This window comes from Plecotus auritus (assembly GCF_963455305.1).
Source record: "Plecotus auritus genome assembly, chromosome: 12".
Classification (NCBI taxonomy): Eukaryota; Metazoa; Chordata; class Mammalia; order Chiroptera; family Vespertilionidae; genus Plecotus; species Plecotus auritus.
The window spans coordinates 25,965,004-25,979,003 of NC_137778.1; the positions used below are offsets into that span (position 1 = coordinate 25,965,004).

At 42.2% G+C, this 14,000-nt stretch overlaps 1 protein-coding gene across 1 annotated transcript in view; it reads left to right on the top strand.

The window, feature by feature from the left end:
* Window positions 1-1,633: 1,633 nt before the first annotated feature.
* TNFSF4 (TNF superfamily member 4) overlaps window positions 1,634-14,000 on the top strand; it is a gene marked incomplete at both ends in the record, with an annotated part of 14,260 nt that continues 1,893 nt past the window's right edge. Inside the window, 2 exons of the mRNA XM_080647812.1 lie at window positions 1,634-1,786; window positions 5,658-5,664. Of these exons, the coding sequence (XP_080503938.1) occupies window positions 1,634-1,786; window positions 5,658-5,664 (160 nt within the window). The remainder of the gene's footprint in view (window positions 1,787-5,657; window positions 5,665-14,000) is intronic.

The window sequence follows — 14,000 nt, forward strand, 5'->3', positions numbered from 1 at the left end:
TTTCCCACAAGCTCTCTTTGGAATATGTCTCCTATCCATTTTCTATAAGACTAAATGCCTATAACATCTCCTATTGTTGATATAAAAATATTCCTCCCTCCTTCCTTTAACAGCTGTTGAGTGACTAATGGGGAGCTCAGAGGGACACACTTGTCCCAGAAGAGATGGAATTCTGTCTTAAACAGCCCCTCCGCATCATCCCTTGTCATCCAGAACAGCACTAGGCTTATTACTATGTACTCAGTAAATATTTGTCAATTTGAACTTGACATTATAAATGATTTTGTCATTTATTTCAGTGGTAAAGGGTAAGCAGTGTCTGTCAGTTGATAGAATACTCTTATTTTCCAAGTTCCTAGTTCCTAGTCCAACCTTGACTTCAAAGAAAGGAGCAAACTTCAAAGCTTTGTTGAGTCCATTCATTCATTTGTGCACATTTGAGGAGAAAGTAAAGTGGACAGAAGGGGGAAAAGTCAGGATATTCTCTGCTTCTTTTCTGCCTTGCTTAACATTAACCATCTAAGTGTTTGCTAACTTCACCCGAAAGGATCAAATGAGAAGAAGACCATAGAAGCTCACTACTTCCGGAAACCAATCTTTCTACCACTAATAGAAAGATGTGGCCAGGAAACTGGGAAGGCTGGTCAACAACCTAATTGTTTTGATCACTCACTGTTTAGTTGAAACATTGTTAGCTGAAGCAGCCTCCACCTCTGTTTGTTTCATGTAAATTTCTGTTATTGGAATTTCCTGCCTAAAGGTTATGGGCATATCCCATAGTCTCAATAAAAGGGACTGCAAGGCCAGAGCAAGGGGTAGTCCTTCCACTAGAGTTGGGCTCCCGCCTGGCCCCCAATATTTCCAAATTAATACTTTTCCAAGTCTCTTTTCATTTGTGTGCGGCCTTCTCCGAACCCTGAACCGGAACCCTGAACCACGCGGGACGTGAAAGGGGTTCCCACAACTACATGCTAGTTTATTTATTACACTGCAATGGAATACAATTAGAGGATCTCACTCTTTTATTTCTACGTGATCCACCATCCTATTTTCTTCTTTTTTTTTCACGTTGAGAATGATTGTGTGTGCTTTCCTCTAAAATCTGTAGAATGGTTTCAATGCTTAGTTTCCAGCATTTTCCTTAAGTATCTTCTGTGATTTAAGGCACCTGGGGGGAGGGAAAGATGAGCTTCCACATCAATGGATGATGATTTTTATCTTTATAAGTGACCCACAGTTTGGTTACTGATGCAATGAGAAATTAAGAAAAGTGCACATTTCAATGCCTGCCATTTCACAGTCACTCAAATCAGAACTGGAATGCCACAAAAACAACTCCCTGTTAGCCCAGAGAAGAAAAAAAAAAGAAAAAAAAAAAAGAAAGAAAGTAAAGGGGAAATTCAGATTAGTCACAAAGAAGTTCCCCGCCTGCTGCAAAGCGGCAGTGTTAAAACTGAGAGAGTCCGCTCTGCTCTTTCAATTGCCTCTTATCTCTGGTCCTGGGACCTCTGTGGATTTGCTGATTGATACGCTTGGTTTTGTCTTCATCTCCTTCTTTGCAGGAGAGACATCAGTTCTCTCTCAGACCTTCCTTTGGCCCAGTTTTCATCTTTGCTGCATCCAGACTGTGAAGATGGAAGGGGTCCAACCCCCGGATGAGAATGTGAGAAACGCGCCAGGTCTGAGATTCCAGACACACAAGCTCATGCTGGTGGCCTCTGTGGTCCAGGGGCTGGGGCTGCTCCTGTGTCTCACCTACATCTGCCTGCACTTCTATGCTCCTCAGGTAAGATGCACACCCGGCACCCTGTTGCCGCCAGCTCACGCTGATGGCAGCTCCAAAGGGTCACTTGGAAAGAATCTGATAACCAAATTGTCCAGGTGTTTATTTTTTCCCCCCTTAGCAAATTCAAAGTGTGGTTAAACACCCTCTGGTCTCCCTTTTCCTTCCCTTTTCTCAGTAGTGGCAATGGTGAGGCGCAGTGGAGGTAGGACAGGGGCGCTGCTTCTGGATTATTCTCTTTTTCTTTGTAATGCAGGAATCCTGGTATTCTTTTATGAGCCGTCACTTTGAAGCCTCGAGTCATTGATATACCTGGTTTACCCATTTTCTTGGTGTCTGATCAGGCAATTAATACAAAAAGGAAATAAGGATGAGCTCAGTTCCACTTTGCCACTGTATTCATAAAACCCACCGACACTCGTGGACATTTGCTTCTGCTTTGCAAAGAATGCTGAAGGTATCAGTAGTAAGTTCTTTTAAATAGCTAATAGTTCTTTTAAAGGCAGAGATGTGTGTGTTCCATGCGTCCACTCACATGGCCAAACATTTACTCCAACAACGTACCCCGATATTGATTCTCACAGCCTTTCTCTACCAATTACAATGTACAGACATCACTTAGTCTATTTTATACTTTATCCAATATATTATGAGGTGGGTGCATCTTTCTAGTATTTCCCCCACAGAATGAAAATATTCCTTGCAATCCCCCTTCTCTTTATTCTGATCCCCTTTACATTGTTTTTTTTTTTTCTTTTTTCTTATGTACTTGTTCAGACCTGCAAACATTATTCGGTCTTTAAGGATGTTCTTGACTGCTGGCAACTCCACTGAAAATAAATGTACAGTCTACAGTCTGCCTGTGTTCCCTTGTTGAGGCTAGTGTGATCATACTTGTTTCCCTGGTGGGTTGCTTGGGGTTAGAAAAGCCTGTCCCTGGTAAAGATTACACAACAGGAACTTTTATTTCTGATGGACAGGTCAGAGTCTGGGTATCTCAAAGAAAACTAGATTAAGATCAGTGTGGAGTCCTGGCAGACGCCTGGGCTTGCCTCTGCCCACCGGAAACAGGGGTTTTCAGTGCAGAGAGGCTGGTGGGGGTGTGGTTGTGATCACTGTACTGCAAAGAGGGCTCACATCCCCCGATTCCAGAAGTGTAGCAGGTGTCACGCTCAAGTCTGCAGACTGGCGAGCACAGCACCACACTCACCCTCTCCTCATCGTGCCATACCTTTCTTTCTCTCTGCAGAACCCTTTGGGTGCAATTAGAATAGGCAATTTGGGTCGCGAGTGTGGGGGCGGTGCAATGTATCCATGGCAGGGTGCCTAAGACGCAGACCAGAATTAGGCTCTTCCGAGAAGAAAACAAAGAGTGTAACCAAAAATAGAACAGCTGAGTGCATGCACCAGGTCTGGGAGCCCTGAGAGTGCTTTTTCAAATAACCACAGTGTCACAGATATCCTTACGCTGTGATGATGAAAAGACAGGACAGATGGCTCCAGTCAAGACTCAACTAGGGCTGGGAGTAGGAGAGAGCCAAAGGTGAAATAGATGTATATAGCCCGCTGGTGGCAGAGCGGCCCTGGACTAGAAATACCCAGGGGATGCTGAGAAGGAGAGGGGTCCTTTTTGCCAAGTCACCCAGCAGCTCTGTGATGGAGCCTGGAAGGAAAGCTGAGTGCTGGTTTCCAGGACACTAGAATTCATGGGGAGCATTCTTTGATCCTGGTGCATAAAGAGAAGCAAAGACATAGGAGGTACAGTAGAGCTGTTGGCTCAAGAAACGTGCTCTCATATACTCTGGATATGGAATTTTTTGGCACAGACTTGACATGAATTTTAATTTTTTTTTATTTCTAGCTAGACTGTTTTAGCTAACATAAATATCTCATACTGTTATAGGATGCAGCACAGTGGGTCCTTACATTTAATCTCATATTTTATTCGGAGGGGGGGGGAATAGCACAAATAGATCATGTATATTCTCCCTGGAACTTGATGAAATGGTGGTGGTGGCAGTGTGTGTGTGTGTGTGTGTGTGTGTGTGTGTAATTTTGGTTGAAGCATTGGCTAGATGATGATGCAAAAACCCCCCTCTATTTTTATAAAACAATATTTCAGTGATCTGTAATATTGCAATGAATTTCCTTTTGGGTGTTATCCCAAGTGAGCCGAACTACTCATCATTCACCCAGTTAAGTTGAATTTTTTTTTTTATTGTAGGGAAAATATATTTGGAGAATAATAATAATTTCTCTCATATTTTAGATTTAATTTTTAGCCTTATAAAATAATTGATTATATGAAAGGCTCTGTAAAACACAGATGTAACTATTAAACTCATTGGGCAATTAACTTTCTCCTCATCATTCCATGACATTAGGTTGATTTCTGTGCAAAGCAGAAGTTCTCATTTTGGAATATCAGAAAAATAAAAGATAGACCTTTCCCTCTCATATAAGTCACTTCCCTCTTTGGGCTTTGATTTTCTCATGTTTAAGCAATTGGATCAAATGTTCAGAAAGATCTCTTCCAGCTCAATATTCTATGAATATGTACTTTATACATGTATTCAGAGAATGGAATAAGATTTTGAGAAGTACAAAATATAAGTTAGTAGATTTTTGTGCCTGAGATGAATTTCCTGGTTCTTAAGAAGGGATAGGAGGAAATCAAATTTGCACATATATTTGTACATATCTAATAACCTGTTATGTGTTAGCAAAATGCCCTATTGAGAAGGAGGAAAGAAGTGGATGCTAGAAGAATATCTATGGTACAAATTATAAAACTGAGTGCTTCTGTCACCAAAAACAATACATGCTCTTTGGATATTTATTTAAAGTATTAGGCTTTTAGTTTTACCTGTTACTTAGCTTGGAACAATGGCAGAAAAGTAGCTCAATTTATAAATATGATTTACACATTTATAAATATAATTTTTTATAAATATAATTTATAAATTTTATTCGTGTATCTTAGGACTATTGAAGTCGGGCTCTTCCAAGATTTGTATCACCCTCATCATAGCAATTTATAGATGTGAGGATTTTAGTGATAATTCTTCAGCAAATTTCAGTTGAAGGTTTATATTCTCAACACTTTTACTGCTGGGAAAAACAGAAGTAGAGGAAATTATAAAGTGAGCTGACAGCGAGCTGTAATGTGATTAGAATTCACAGTTTCTTGATGAAGGCTATAACTTGGACTTTTGTTTGTATCGTTTAGAGAGAAAAAGAAGCTTTTTTTTTTTTGGCCTGAAAAATCTTGTCTCAGATTAGCTCAATTTAAATGTATCCCCATGTAATCTAACAAGAGTTGCAGAAATTCCTTTTTGGAAAAAAAAATGCCAGATATGCAAATAAATGATTTTCAATGCAAATGAATTTACATTTCATAAGCTATTCTATGGTAATAACAAAGAAACATCTGAAGTATTGAGCTAATTTGTCATTAAGTATTTGGAGGCTCTAAAGAGGGTACTAATAATAATGTATAGAATCATTGCATTGAGCGGGCATTACACATAGTCTACTTACAGATAAGAAAACCAGAGAGGGTAAGAGCTAGGAAAGAGATAATGCTACAGCTGTATTAGAAGGAAGTAAAAAGTCTTTAAGTAGACAAGAAGGATGGTAGTGGTCGGGAAGGGGGTAGAAGGTTTTCTAGGTAATTGTTCAGTTGATTGTTCAAAATGGTTGAAGTTGAGTGTTCCTAGGGCAAAATGGTGGAAGGTAAAACTTGAAAGGGCTGTGACTCATGCCAGGAAATACACTTCCTTTCATTCCATGTAAAAGAAAATACAGGAAAAATTACCCAAATTGCTGCTTCTCCAAATTTCGCTTCTGTTCTGTGGTTTACATATTTCTACAGATAGAAAGTGAGTCTGATCTCATGCAGCACTAGGGGGCGCTACAGTAAAACTAACCATTCTCAGATGGCTTAAAGCCTACTCTCTTTTCCTAAGGAGTCAAGATAAAACCTTTTTTGGGAGGCCAAGTACTCGACAGGTGTAAGAGGAAGAACAACAGAGGCCTTATCTGATATTTCACAAATGAAAAATTATGATATAGTACAAGTTGAAAATAGGACAGAAAAATTTGTACTGGGATCATACTGGAAATGTCACATGTGTCTGAGTATGGAAACACACACACACACACACACACACACACACACACACACACACACACACACACGAGTTGGGGATATAGATGATTTAGGGATATAGTCTTCCGATTCCACTTCTCTGACTTCAACCCTTCATTATAGGCACAGAGTAGACCCAGTCCTGCCTCATGGCTAATCACCTGCCCTTCCAATCCTATTTCTTTTAATAGAAATTACTTCTGTGTCCACTCTCAGAGAACCTGTACTCTCCACGTCAGGGATTCTGCATCCATGGAAAATTAACATTAACCTTCTGGAATAATTTAGGTGAGAAGATCCATGTACAGTGTTGTTATGAGTGAAAATAACTGACTTACAAAAGGTAATTTCACATCAACGTTCACAGATGGAACATATGGTGGCATTAGGATGAAACAGAATTCCATGCCATCCTATGGCTTGTGTATTTTGTTTGTAGCCACTCATACTTTCAGTATCCTTATCTTTTTAAATGAAGGAATCAACACACTTCCTTACAAAAAATACAAAATATCTCAAAGTTTTGAGCAAGTCATTGAGGTATAGAGGAGAGCATGTTGGACCAGAAATTAGAAGGCTCTGGTTCAGTCCAGTCTTTAATGTTGTGACCCTGAATAAATTTCCTGAAATTTCCTGAGCATCAGTTTACTCATTTTCAAAATTGGAATTTGATAGTTGTGAAGAGCAAATGTGTTACAGAGCTTTGGAAATGATGATTAATATTCAAGGACATGCTTCCCTAAGCACTGCACCACTGAAATGTTTTCTTTGTAGCATGTACACACACACACACACACACATACACACTCATACACCCCCCCCCCCCTATAACTCAAATCTCAGAAAGCATATCATAGGGTTAACCTTAACTTCATGGACTTTGACTTCCTTACTATAGTTTTTAGGATTAAAAAAACCAGCTGGTATGTGAATCATCCCTTTGTCCAGCATCTCCACAGCTGTAGACACTTCTGGCCTATTAATCACTCAGTTGCTACCTTGGATTTTGGATCTACTGTTGCAATATTGCAGTGCTTGTGTTCAAGTCACCCTTATTTTACTTAATAATGGCCCCAAAGTGCAAGAGTAATGATGCTGGCACTTTGGCTATGCCTGAGAGAAGTCAGAAAGTGTTTCCTTAAAATGAAAAGGTATGTATGTGTAGGATAAATATAGTATATATGGGGTTTGGTACTATCTGTGGTTTCAGGCATCCCCTGGCGGTTTGGAACATATCCCCAATGGGTAAAGGGGGATGACTGTAATTCATTATTTTCTTTTCAGCAGAACTTTTATTCTGAAATACAACATAGGTGGGTTTTTAATTTGTATAGATTTTTCTACTTTGAGAATAACTGCTATTTAAGAACATATTCTGATTGATAGAAAAATTGACAAATAGACCCACACTTTAGTTCTAATATTAATTTAATAAGAGCTTGCGGTTAGAAAATCTCATTCCCTAAGTGCTGCATTGCATATATGGGGAATGGAGGGGTCCAGTGAGTTTCAATGATGGACCCTCAGGGGTGGGCTTCCCTGTAGGTAGCCAGGGCATAAGCCTAGAGAACCAGAGAAACTCTCCAACAAAGGTCAGGAGGAAACTGACAAGAACATGACAAAAAATTATAAACAAGCATCCAAATAGTCATTAAGGGAAATATAAAAGCCCTTTGGGGTTATAAAATAAGTTGTAAAATACCTACTTTATAGGTCAGTAATATAAAATATATTTTGAATTGTGTTGACTGCTTAATGTTTTTAGCTTCCAAGGCCCCTAAAGATCTTAGAGAGAGAGAGAGAGAGAGAGAGAGAGAGAGACATTAATATGAGAGACACACATTGATTGGCCACTTCCCACACATGCCCCAACTGGGGCCTTGGATCGAACTGGCAACCTTCTAGTGCAGGGGAAGTCTCCCAACTGAGTTACACCAGCCAGGGCAATTAAGGTGACTTTTGTGAGCTATATTCTCCAATATTTCTACCCTCATCCTTTAAGGATCTGGTTGGCTGAAAAACACCCATGCCCTTCTCAAGTTTCTGGGCTCCCCTATCAGTGGCCCCACACCTCTTCAAGCTTTAAGAGTGTGCTGCATCAGCCAGACCCAGGGAGGAGGGAATGACACACTGATGAACAGAGAAGAACCAGAACCAGAACCAGGCTGGTGTCCTGTGCTGTTTAATCGAGAATGGCAATCTCCACCCAACAGGGCTGCTGTGAGGATTAACAGAAAGTCTGTGAAAGTACTTTAGCCTGGCTGTTCTGGACTCCAGTGCCCCTGCTGTTTTCCAGCTGCTGGATAGTCTGGAACCCTCCCGAATGTTGACAAGATGGAGAAGTTGCTGAAAGTGGGTAACTTCTGTACAAGCGAGGCTTTGTCTTCTGGCTTCTCAGACAGCAGGCAAGAGGGCTTGATGAACATGAGGGCTGAGTGGCTCTGGTGCAGGCAGTGGCTACCACCAAGCAGCTCCAGGGGTCCTCTGGCCAAGTGGCCTTCTCGATGAGCTTGTCTACCTCCTGGCGGTGTGGGTGGGGGGAAGAGGGGTAAACACCTGTTCCTTCTCCAGGTGCTGTGACAAGGAACTTGGGAAGTGGGAACTGGGTGAGGTAGCTGAGGAAGTTAAAGTCTTGTAGGCTACTCTGGTCAGTCTCAGTCAGCCAGCTGGAGGCCCAGCAGGGGCTAGATGAGTGGCCTCTCTCAGGAGCCACTGGCATCGCTTCACCAAGTGAGCTGCCATGATGGCCTGGGCAGCAGGAAGGTGACACTCCTAGCAAGTAATTCGAAGGCTGCGGCTACTGTGAGCACTGACACTGACCTCCGTGTGTCCTGCACCGTCCTTGGCCCACACTGCATGCTGCCTTCTCCTCTTTCTTTAAGAATATAAGTCATATCGGATTTAGGGCCAGCCCTAATCTAGTGGACCTCATGTTACATCTGCAAAGACCCTATTTCCAAATAAAGCCACATACGAGGTTCAGGTGAATCTTAATTTTGTGGGAGACACTATTCAGCTCACTATAAACCACTGATTCATTTACTTATCCCAACAGTATCTGTAGAGTGTCAATTACCTGTCAGACACAGAGGAAACAATGGTGAGCAAAACATGGTCTTCCTTGCCCTCCCAGAGTTTCCAACCGTGTTTAAAACAGACACTTAAAGAAGCAAAGTGTTGGTTAGAGCCAAGATCAAATATTATGTGATAATGAAGTCCCTAGCTAAGGTCCAGGCATAGTCTTAGGAGCTAAGTTCCCTCTTAGCTCAGAAAACATTTACTTAACTGAACTCCATTATGACTGAGGCAGGGTAAGAGTTATGATAATACAGTGGGTACACTGTAACGGACCCTTCCAGTTGCTTAGAAACTAAGCTGCTACAGAATTTTATGCTGCAGACTCACCCAATCACCAAGGTGAAGAAGTGAGTTCTTAGAAATGTTTTGGCTGACGCCTCTGTCGGTATACCAGTTCATGTGGAAAGGGAAACCCAGATATGAGAAAATCTTCCCCTTGAGGATAGCAGAAGTTGGTTGCATTTGGTCAATCACATAATTTTGAAGGTGTGTTCATGTCACATTGATGCTTTTGGTTCATTCCTGAGATCCCTCTTAGGAATCTGTTAATTGCTAAGCTTCTGGGACAACAAAACCATAATTCTTGTTTTCTGAGATAGAGAGGACAGGGTTTTCTCTGCAGGGTAGCCATTACTAAGTAATTTTGATAAGAAAAAGGGAAGAGTTTAGAGAGGGGGGCTATGTTAGGATATCACATGGATTGCGTAGTACAGAAGAGAATGAAGGTTAAGAGTACTTATAGCACAAAGGTGCTGACAGCCATGGTGAAGGAGAAAGAGAAGGTTTAGGATAACAATTAAAATGGCTGTTCTTTGTGTCATTAGATCCCAATAGACTTAATTCGTCAAGGTTTTCAGAGCCACACATCTTCGTCTCAAGAAATGTAACTTTCAGGATAAGGTTTTTCTGAATATGGAAGGCTCCTTGGGCAAAGAACCAGTTTTGCCCATTCTTCCTAGTCCTCTCTCTGAGTGGAGTTCTGAACTTCCCTGATCAGAAGGTAAGGCCTTGTCCTTGGTAAGGAGGCTCTTTCTGCTGAGCACCACCGAATGCTTCAGGATGAGAGTCTAGCTTCCCAGCCTACTGTATGGCTCAGTATGGAAAATTCCATCTTCCCCTGCAGAGGCTCCTTGAGATGCACCCTGAGAGGTGGTGAGGGTATGCTTTCATGATCTCTCAGGTCTCCTCTGCCCAAGGCATGGGGAGGAGATGTTCACACCCCAATGGAGGTGGCATGGTGAACTGGGGAGTCCCCATCACAGATCTGTTTCCCCACCATGCTCCACTGACTCCCACACTACCCCTCTCCCACCTAACATCTTGACATTGTGGCTGGGTATCAAATGAGGAAGGGCAAGGCCCACAGAGTGAAGGTAGAGCCCTTGCCCTGGTTTCATACCTTCCTGAGGCTCATTCCTTCCTGTCCAAGATACCCCCCTCCAAGACAAATGCCAAGTGAGTAAAAGATCTGCCAACATCCCAGTAAGTTAGAATTAGAAACTCTCCAAAGATGAGCTCTTGGGAACATGGTACAGGCTGCTGGGTAAAGGCTGGACATCAGACGTTTCCCAGTTTTGTTCTCCAACAGCTCAGTGCTCAAGGTACTGTGAGAGGCCAGAAAAGGACCTACTTCTGACTCTTCTTGCAGCACTTGTCTACTTTGTACTTGTCCATGGGGCTGTTGCCTGCGGTCAGGTCAATTGCACCTCTTCAGAGCCCGGCTAAAGGTTAAACCAAATTGTACTACACAGACAACTATGTAGAGTTGGCTGAGGAAATCTTCTCTGGAGAACCTCTGGAGTATTTTTAAAATATATCTGAATATTTTGACAACTAAAACCCAATATTTTAATCTTGCTCAGTATTGATGATGAAAATACTTCAAATTAATCTTAGACCCTCAGACAAATACTTTCATAAGGTTAAATATCAGAAGATTTTTTTTTTACCCATGCACAAATATGGTCTTTTTTTATATCAAGAAAAGAAAAATCATCAGATATTCTCCAGATACTAATAAAGTGGAAAATATCAAAGGTGCCAGAGGAGTTCCATCTAAGGACAAGCTACATAATAAAGCTGCTTCAATCTGGAAAAGTCTGAAGACTCCACACTGTCCCCAAACTCCTGTCAGTTTACACTGACAGAAGTTCTCCAGAGAAGATCTCCTTAGCCAATTCTACATGGTTGTCTGTGTAGTACAGTCTACACACCACAAAGTACAGCCCTGATGTTTGAATGAGACCATCTCAGAAGCATGAGTGCACAAGAAGTCATCTTCTAGTTGAACCTTGTATTTTATAGATAAGGAAATTGAGGCCAAGAAAGGGAAGATTTCAACTCCACCCCTCTATTCCCATATGATTTCCATTATACCACCAAGTAGGTTCCCTTCCCCCCCCCCAATTCAAATTTGGAGTGAGGAGGAACTCCTAGGTAGATTTTATTAACATTCCATTCTTGTGTCCACTTCAGTGTCAAGCTCAGAGGAGAGAGAAGTTGGCACACATAGCAGATTGGCAGGGTGGTAGTCTCACCATGACCTCATCATGAGAGCACAAAGGGAGAACGGAGTTCAGGCTTCCCTTCTGGGTGTGAGGGCTGTCATAAGTGAAGCCAAGAAAACAGGAATGACAGAGTTGCCAGAGATGGAGGGACATTCTTGTTGGATAGAACAAAGAAAGCAAGTATTTTCTAAAGCTTACCATGCACCTGGCAAACTGCTGGGTGCTTTCACATATGCTATCTTATTTAAACTTCACAGTCATCTCCTGGGAATATTCCAATAACAATATGCCTTATTTTCACAGGCATGAGAACTGAAGCTCAGAAATGCTATATAATGTTTCCAAATTCGCAAAATTAGAGAAGTCACAATTTGAACGGAATCTGACCCTCAAGGCTATGCTCTCTGTCTCATCTTACCACTCTCTATTCAAGGGCAAAAAGATTAGAGAAAATGGTTGGCTAGAAAGTAATACACAGAAAGGATATGTGTGGAAATAAAGTTTGACCAGGAGGTTGGAGCCGGGCCATGGAAAACTCTGAATGGGGCCCTGTGGGGGTATTTCTGGGCAGTGGGGTTGTCAGCATGAGTTAATCAGGTATGGAGGTGAGGGGAAGAGTTAGGGCAGGGCAGGGAGCAAGAGGAAGGACCATTTATTTTATTTCACAACATTGCCTAAACTTTATGGTACTGATGCTAGTTAGAGACTTCTGAGAATATGTCTATTTCTGACATTGAGTAACCATCAGGACAAGGAACAGAAAGCCTCAGCCTGGAGTTCCAGTAGCTCTAACCAAGAGAGGAAGTCATGTGAGCTTTCCCTGCTGCCTCTCAGCCTCTGGGTCTCAGAGAACGTCCCCTGGGTCACTGCTACCCTTACATTATCAGGGCGCTTCAAAACGGTGGCAGATTTCTTTGAACTGCAGAAACCATGTGGAGATTTCTGCATAGCCACTCAAATAATCCAATCATGAGGGCTTTTAGGTCCGAGGGCTTAACTAAGTCTGGGGATGAGGAAACTTGGTTTTTTCCTCTTCTATGAAAATTGACTTAGGGTTGCAACTTCAGAAACCTGGATCATGGACGGTTAGTGCTGAAAGGGATCTCTTGAACTTCTAGTAATTTTAAGATGAGAAAACTGATGTCTAGAGAAGTTGTGAAAATTGCCCATGATGACACCACCCCTGCCTGGCTGGCATTAGAACTCAGTTTGCTGCTGGCCGAGCCCTGCACTCTCTGAATTTAACCAGGTGACCGTTCATGCTGGGACTGACTTGCTGGCTTAGAGAGCAGTGGGGCATTTATTCACCCCTGGGAATTATGAATTGCAGGGCTGGGAAAGTCTCTCCCTTCTACCTCCCAGGCCTGTTGGTTTCGGCTGGATTAGGCTTGTGCTTCGACTTCTATGGGAAATAGGGGATTCCTCGTCGGGCGGTCGGGCGTGGGCAATCACCAGAGGAATCCACTGACTGCGGCTACTTGTATGCCAGGGAGTGGGAGGCAGGGATTCCACACCCCAGGGCATGAAAACAAATTCCTCCCCACACCTCCCATCAGCCAAAAGCATCCTGCGGAAAGAGCTGTTGTTCTTGGCAGGCACAAGAGACAGTGTGCTTTCTTTTTCTCGCTTTCCCTTTTTAGTAGGTGATGTAAGCAGATGGTACAAAATTTTAAAAAAGTCGACCATGAAAAGTGAGGGTCACTCCCATTCTTGACTTTAGGCTTCCAGTTCCTTTCTCCAGAGGCCACAGTTGCAGACAGTGTTTTGTGTGTCCTTTCAGATAGAGTCAATGCCCATGCAAGCATTATTTTTATTTTTTTAAATACACAGTCATATACTTTATACATGATTCTGCCTTTTGCTTTTTTTCTCTTCATATACTTCAGAGTTTGCTCCTTATTAAACTTCTGTGTTCTCTTCCCCATCAAATTACTGCAGACATTTTACCCCTCGGGCTTCCTCTCGCCTTTCTTGCTGTTAAATACTCTCTGGGTTCAAATTAGGTTTTCAAGCTTTGAAGAAGGGAGAAAACTAATGTAAAAAATATGCTATACTCACATCTACCGAACTCTGAAGGATTACACTAGTTTTTGTTGCTGGTGTGCCCTGAAAATAAAACACTTTTACTCTTGCGTTAGAGCTAGGAAGCTTCCAGAATTCACTCCAGTGCATTCTGAGAGTCTGTGGCCATGGTGGATGGATCGGGCACAGCCTTCTTCAGGAGGGGATGGATCTCTGCGACTGAATAGGTTTCTTGACAAGATGACTGACTATTAAATGCTCTGTTATCCAAAATGTGAAATTGGGACTCGGTGAGCCAAAACAACACACCAAAGGAGAGTTTGGCAGGGCTGAGCACAGACCTTGGTGCTTGCATGAAAGGGCAGAACACTCCTAACTTAGCTTAAGAGGCGTTACAGAAAGGCCAGCGGGCAGGTTGGCAGTCTGGGTCTAAACTCCATGGAAAAAACCCAAGTCTTTG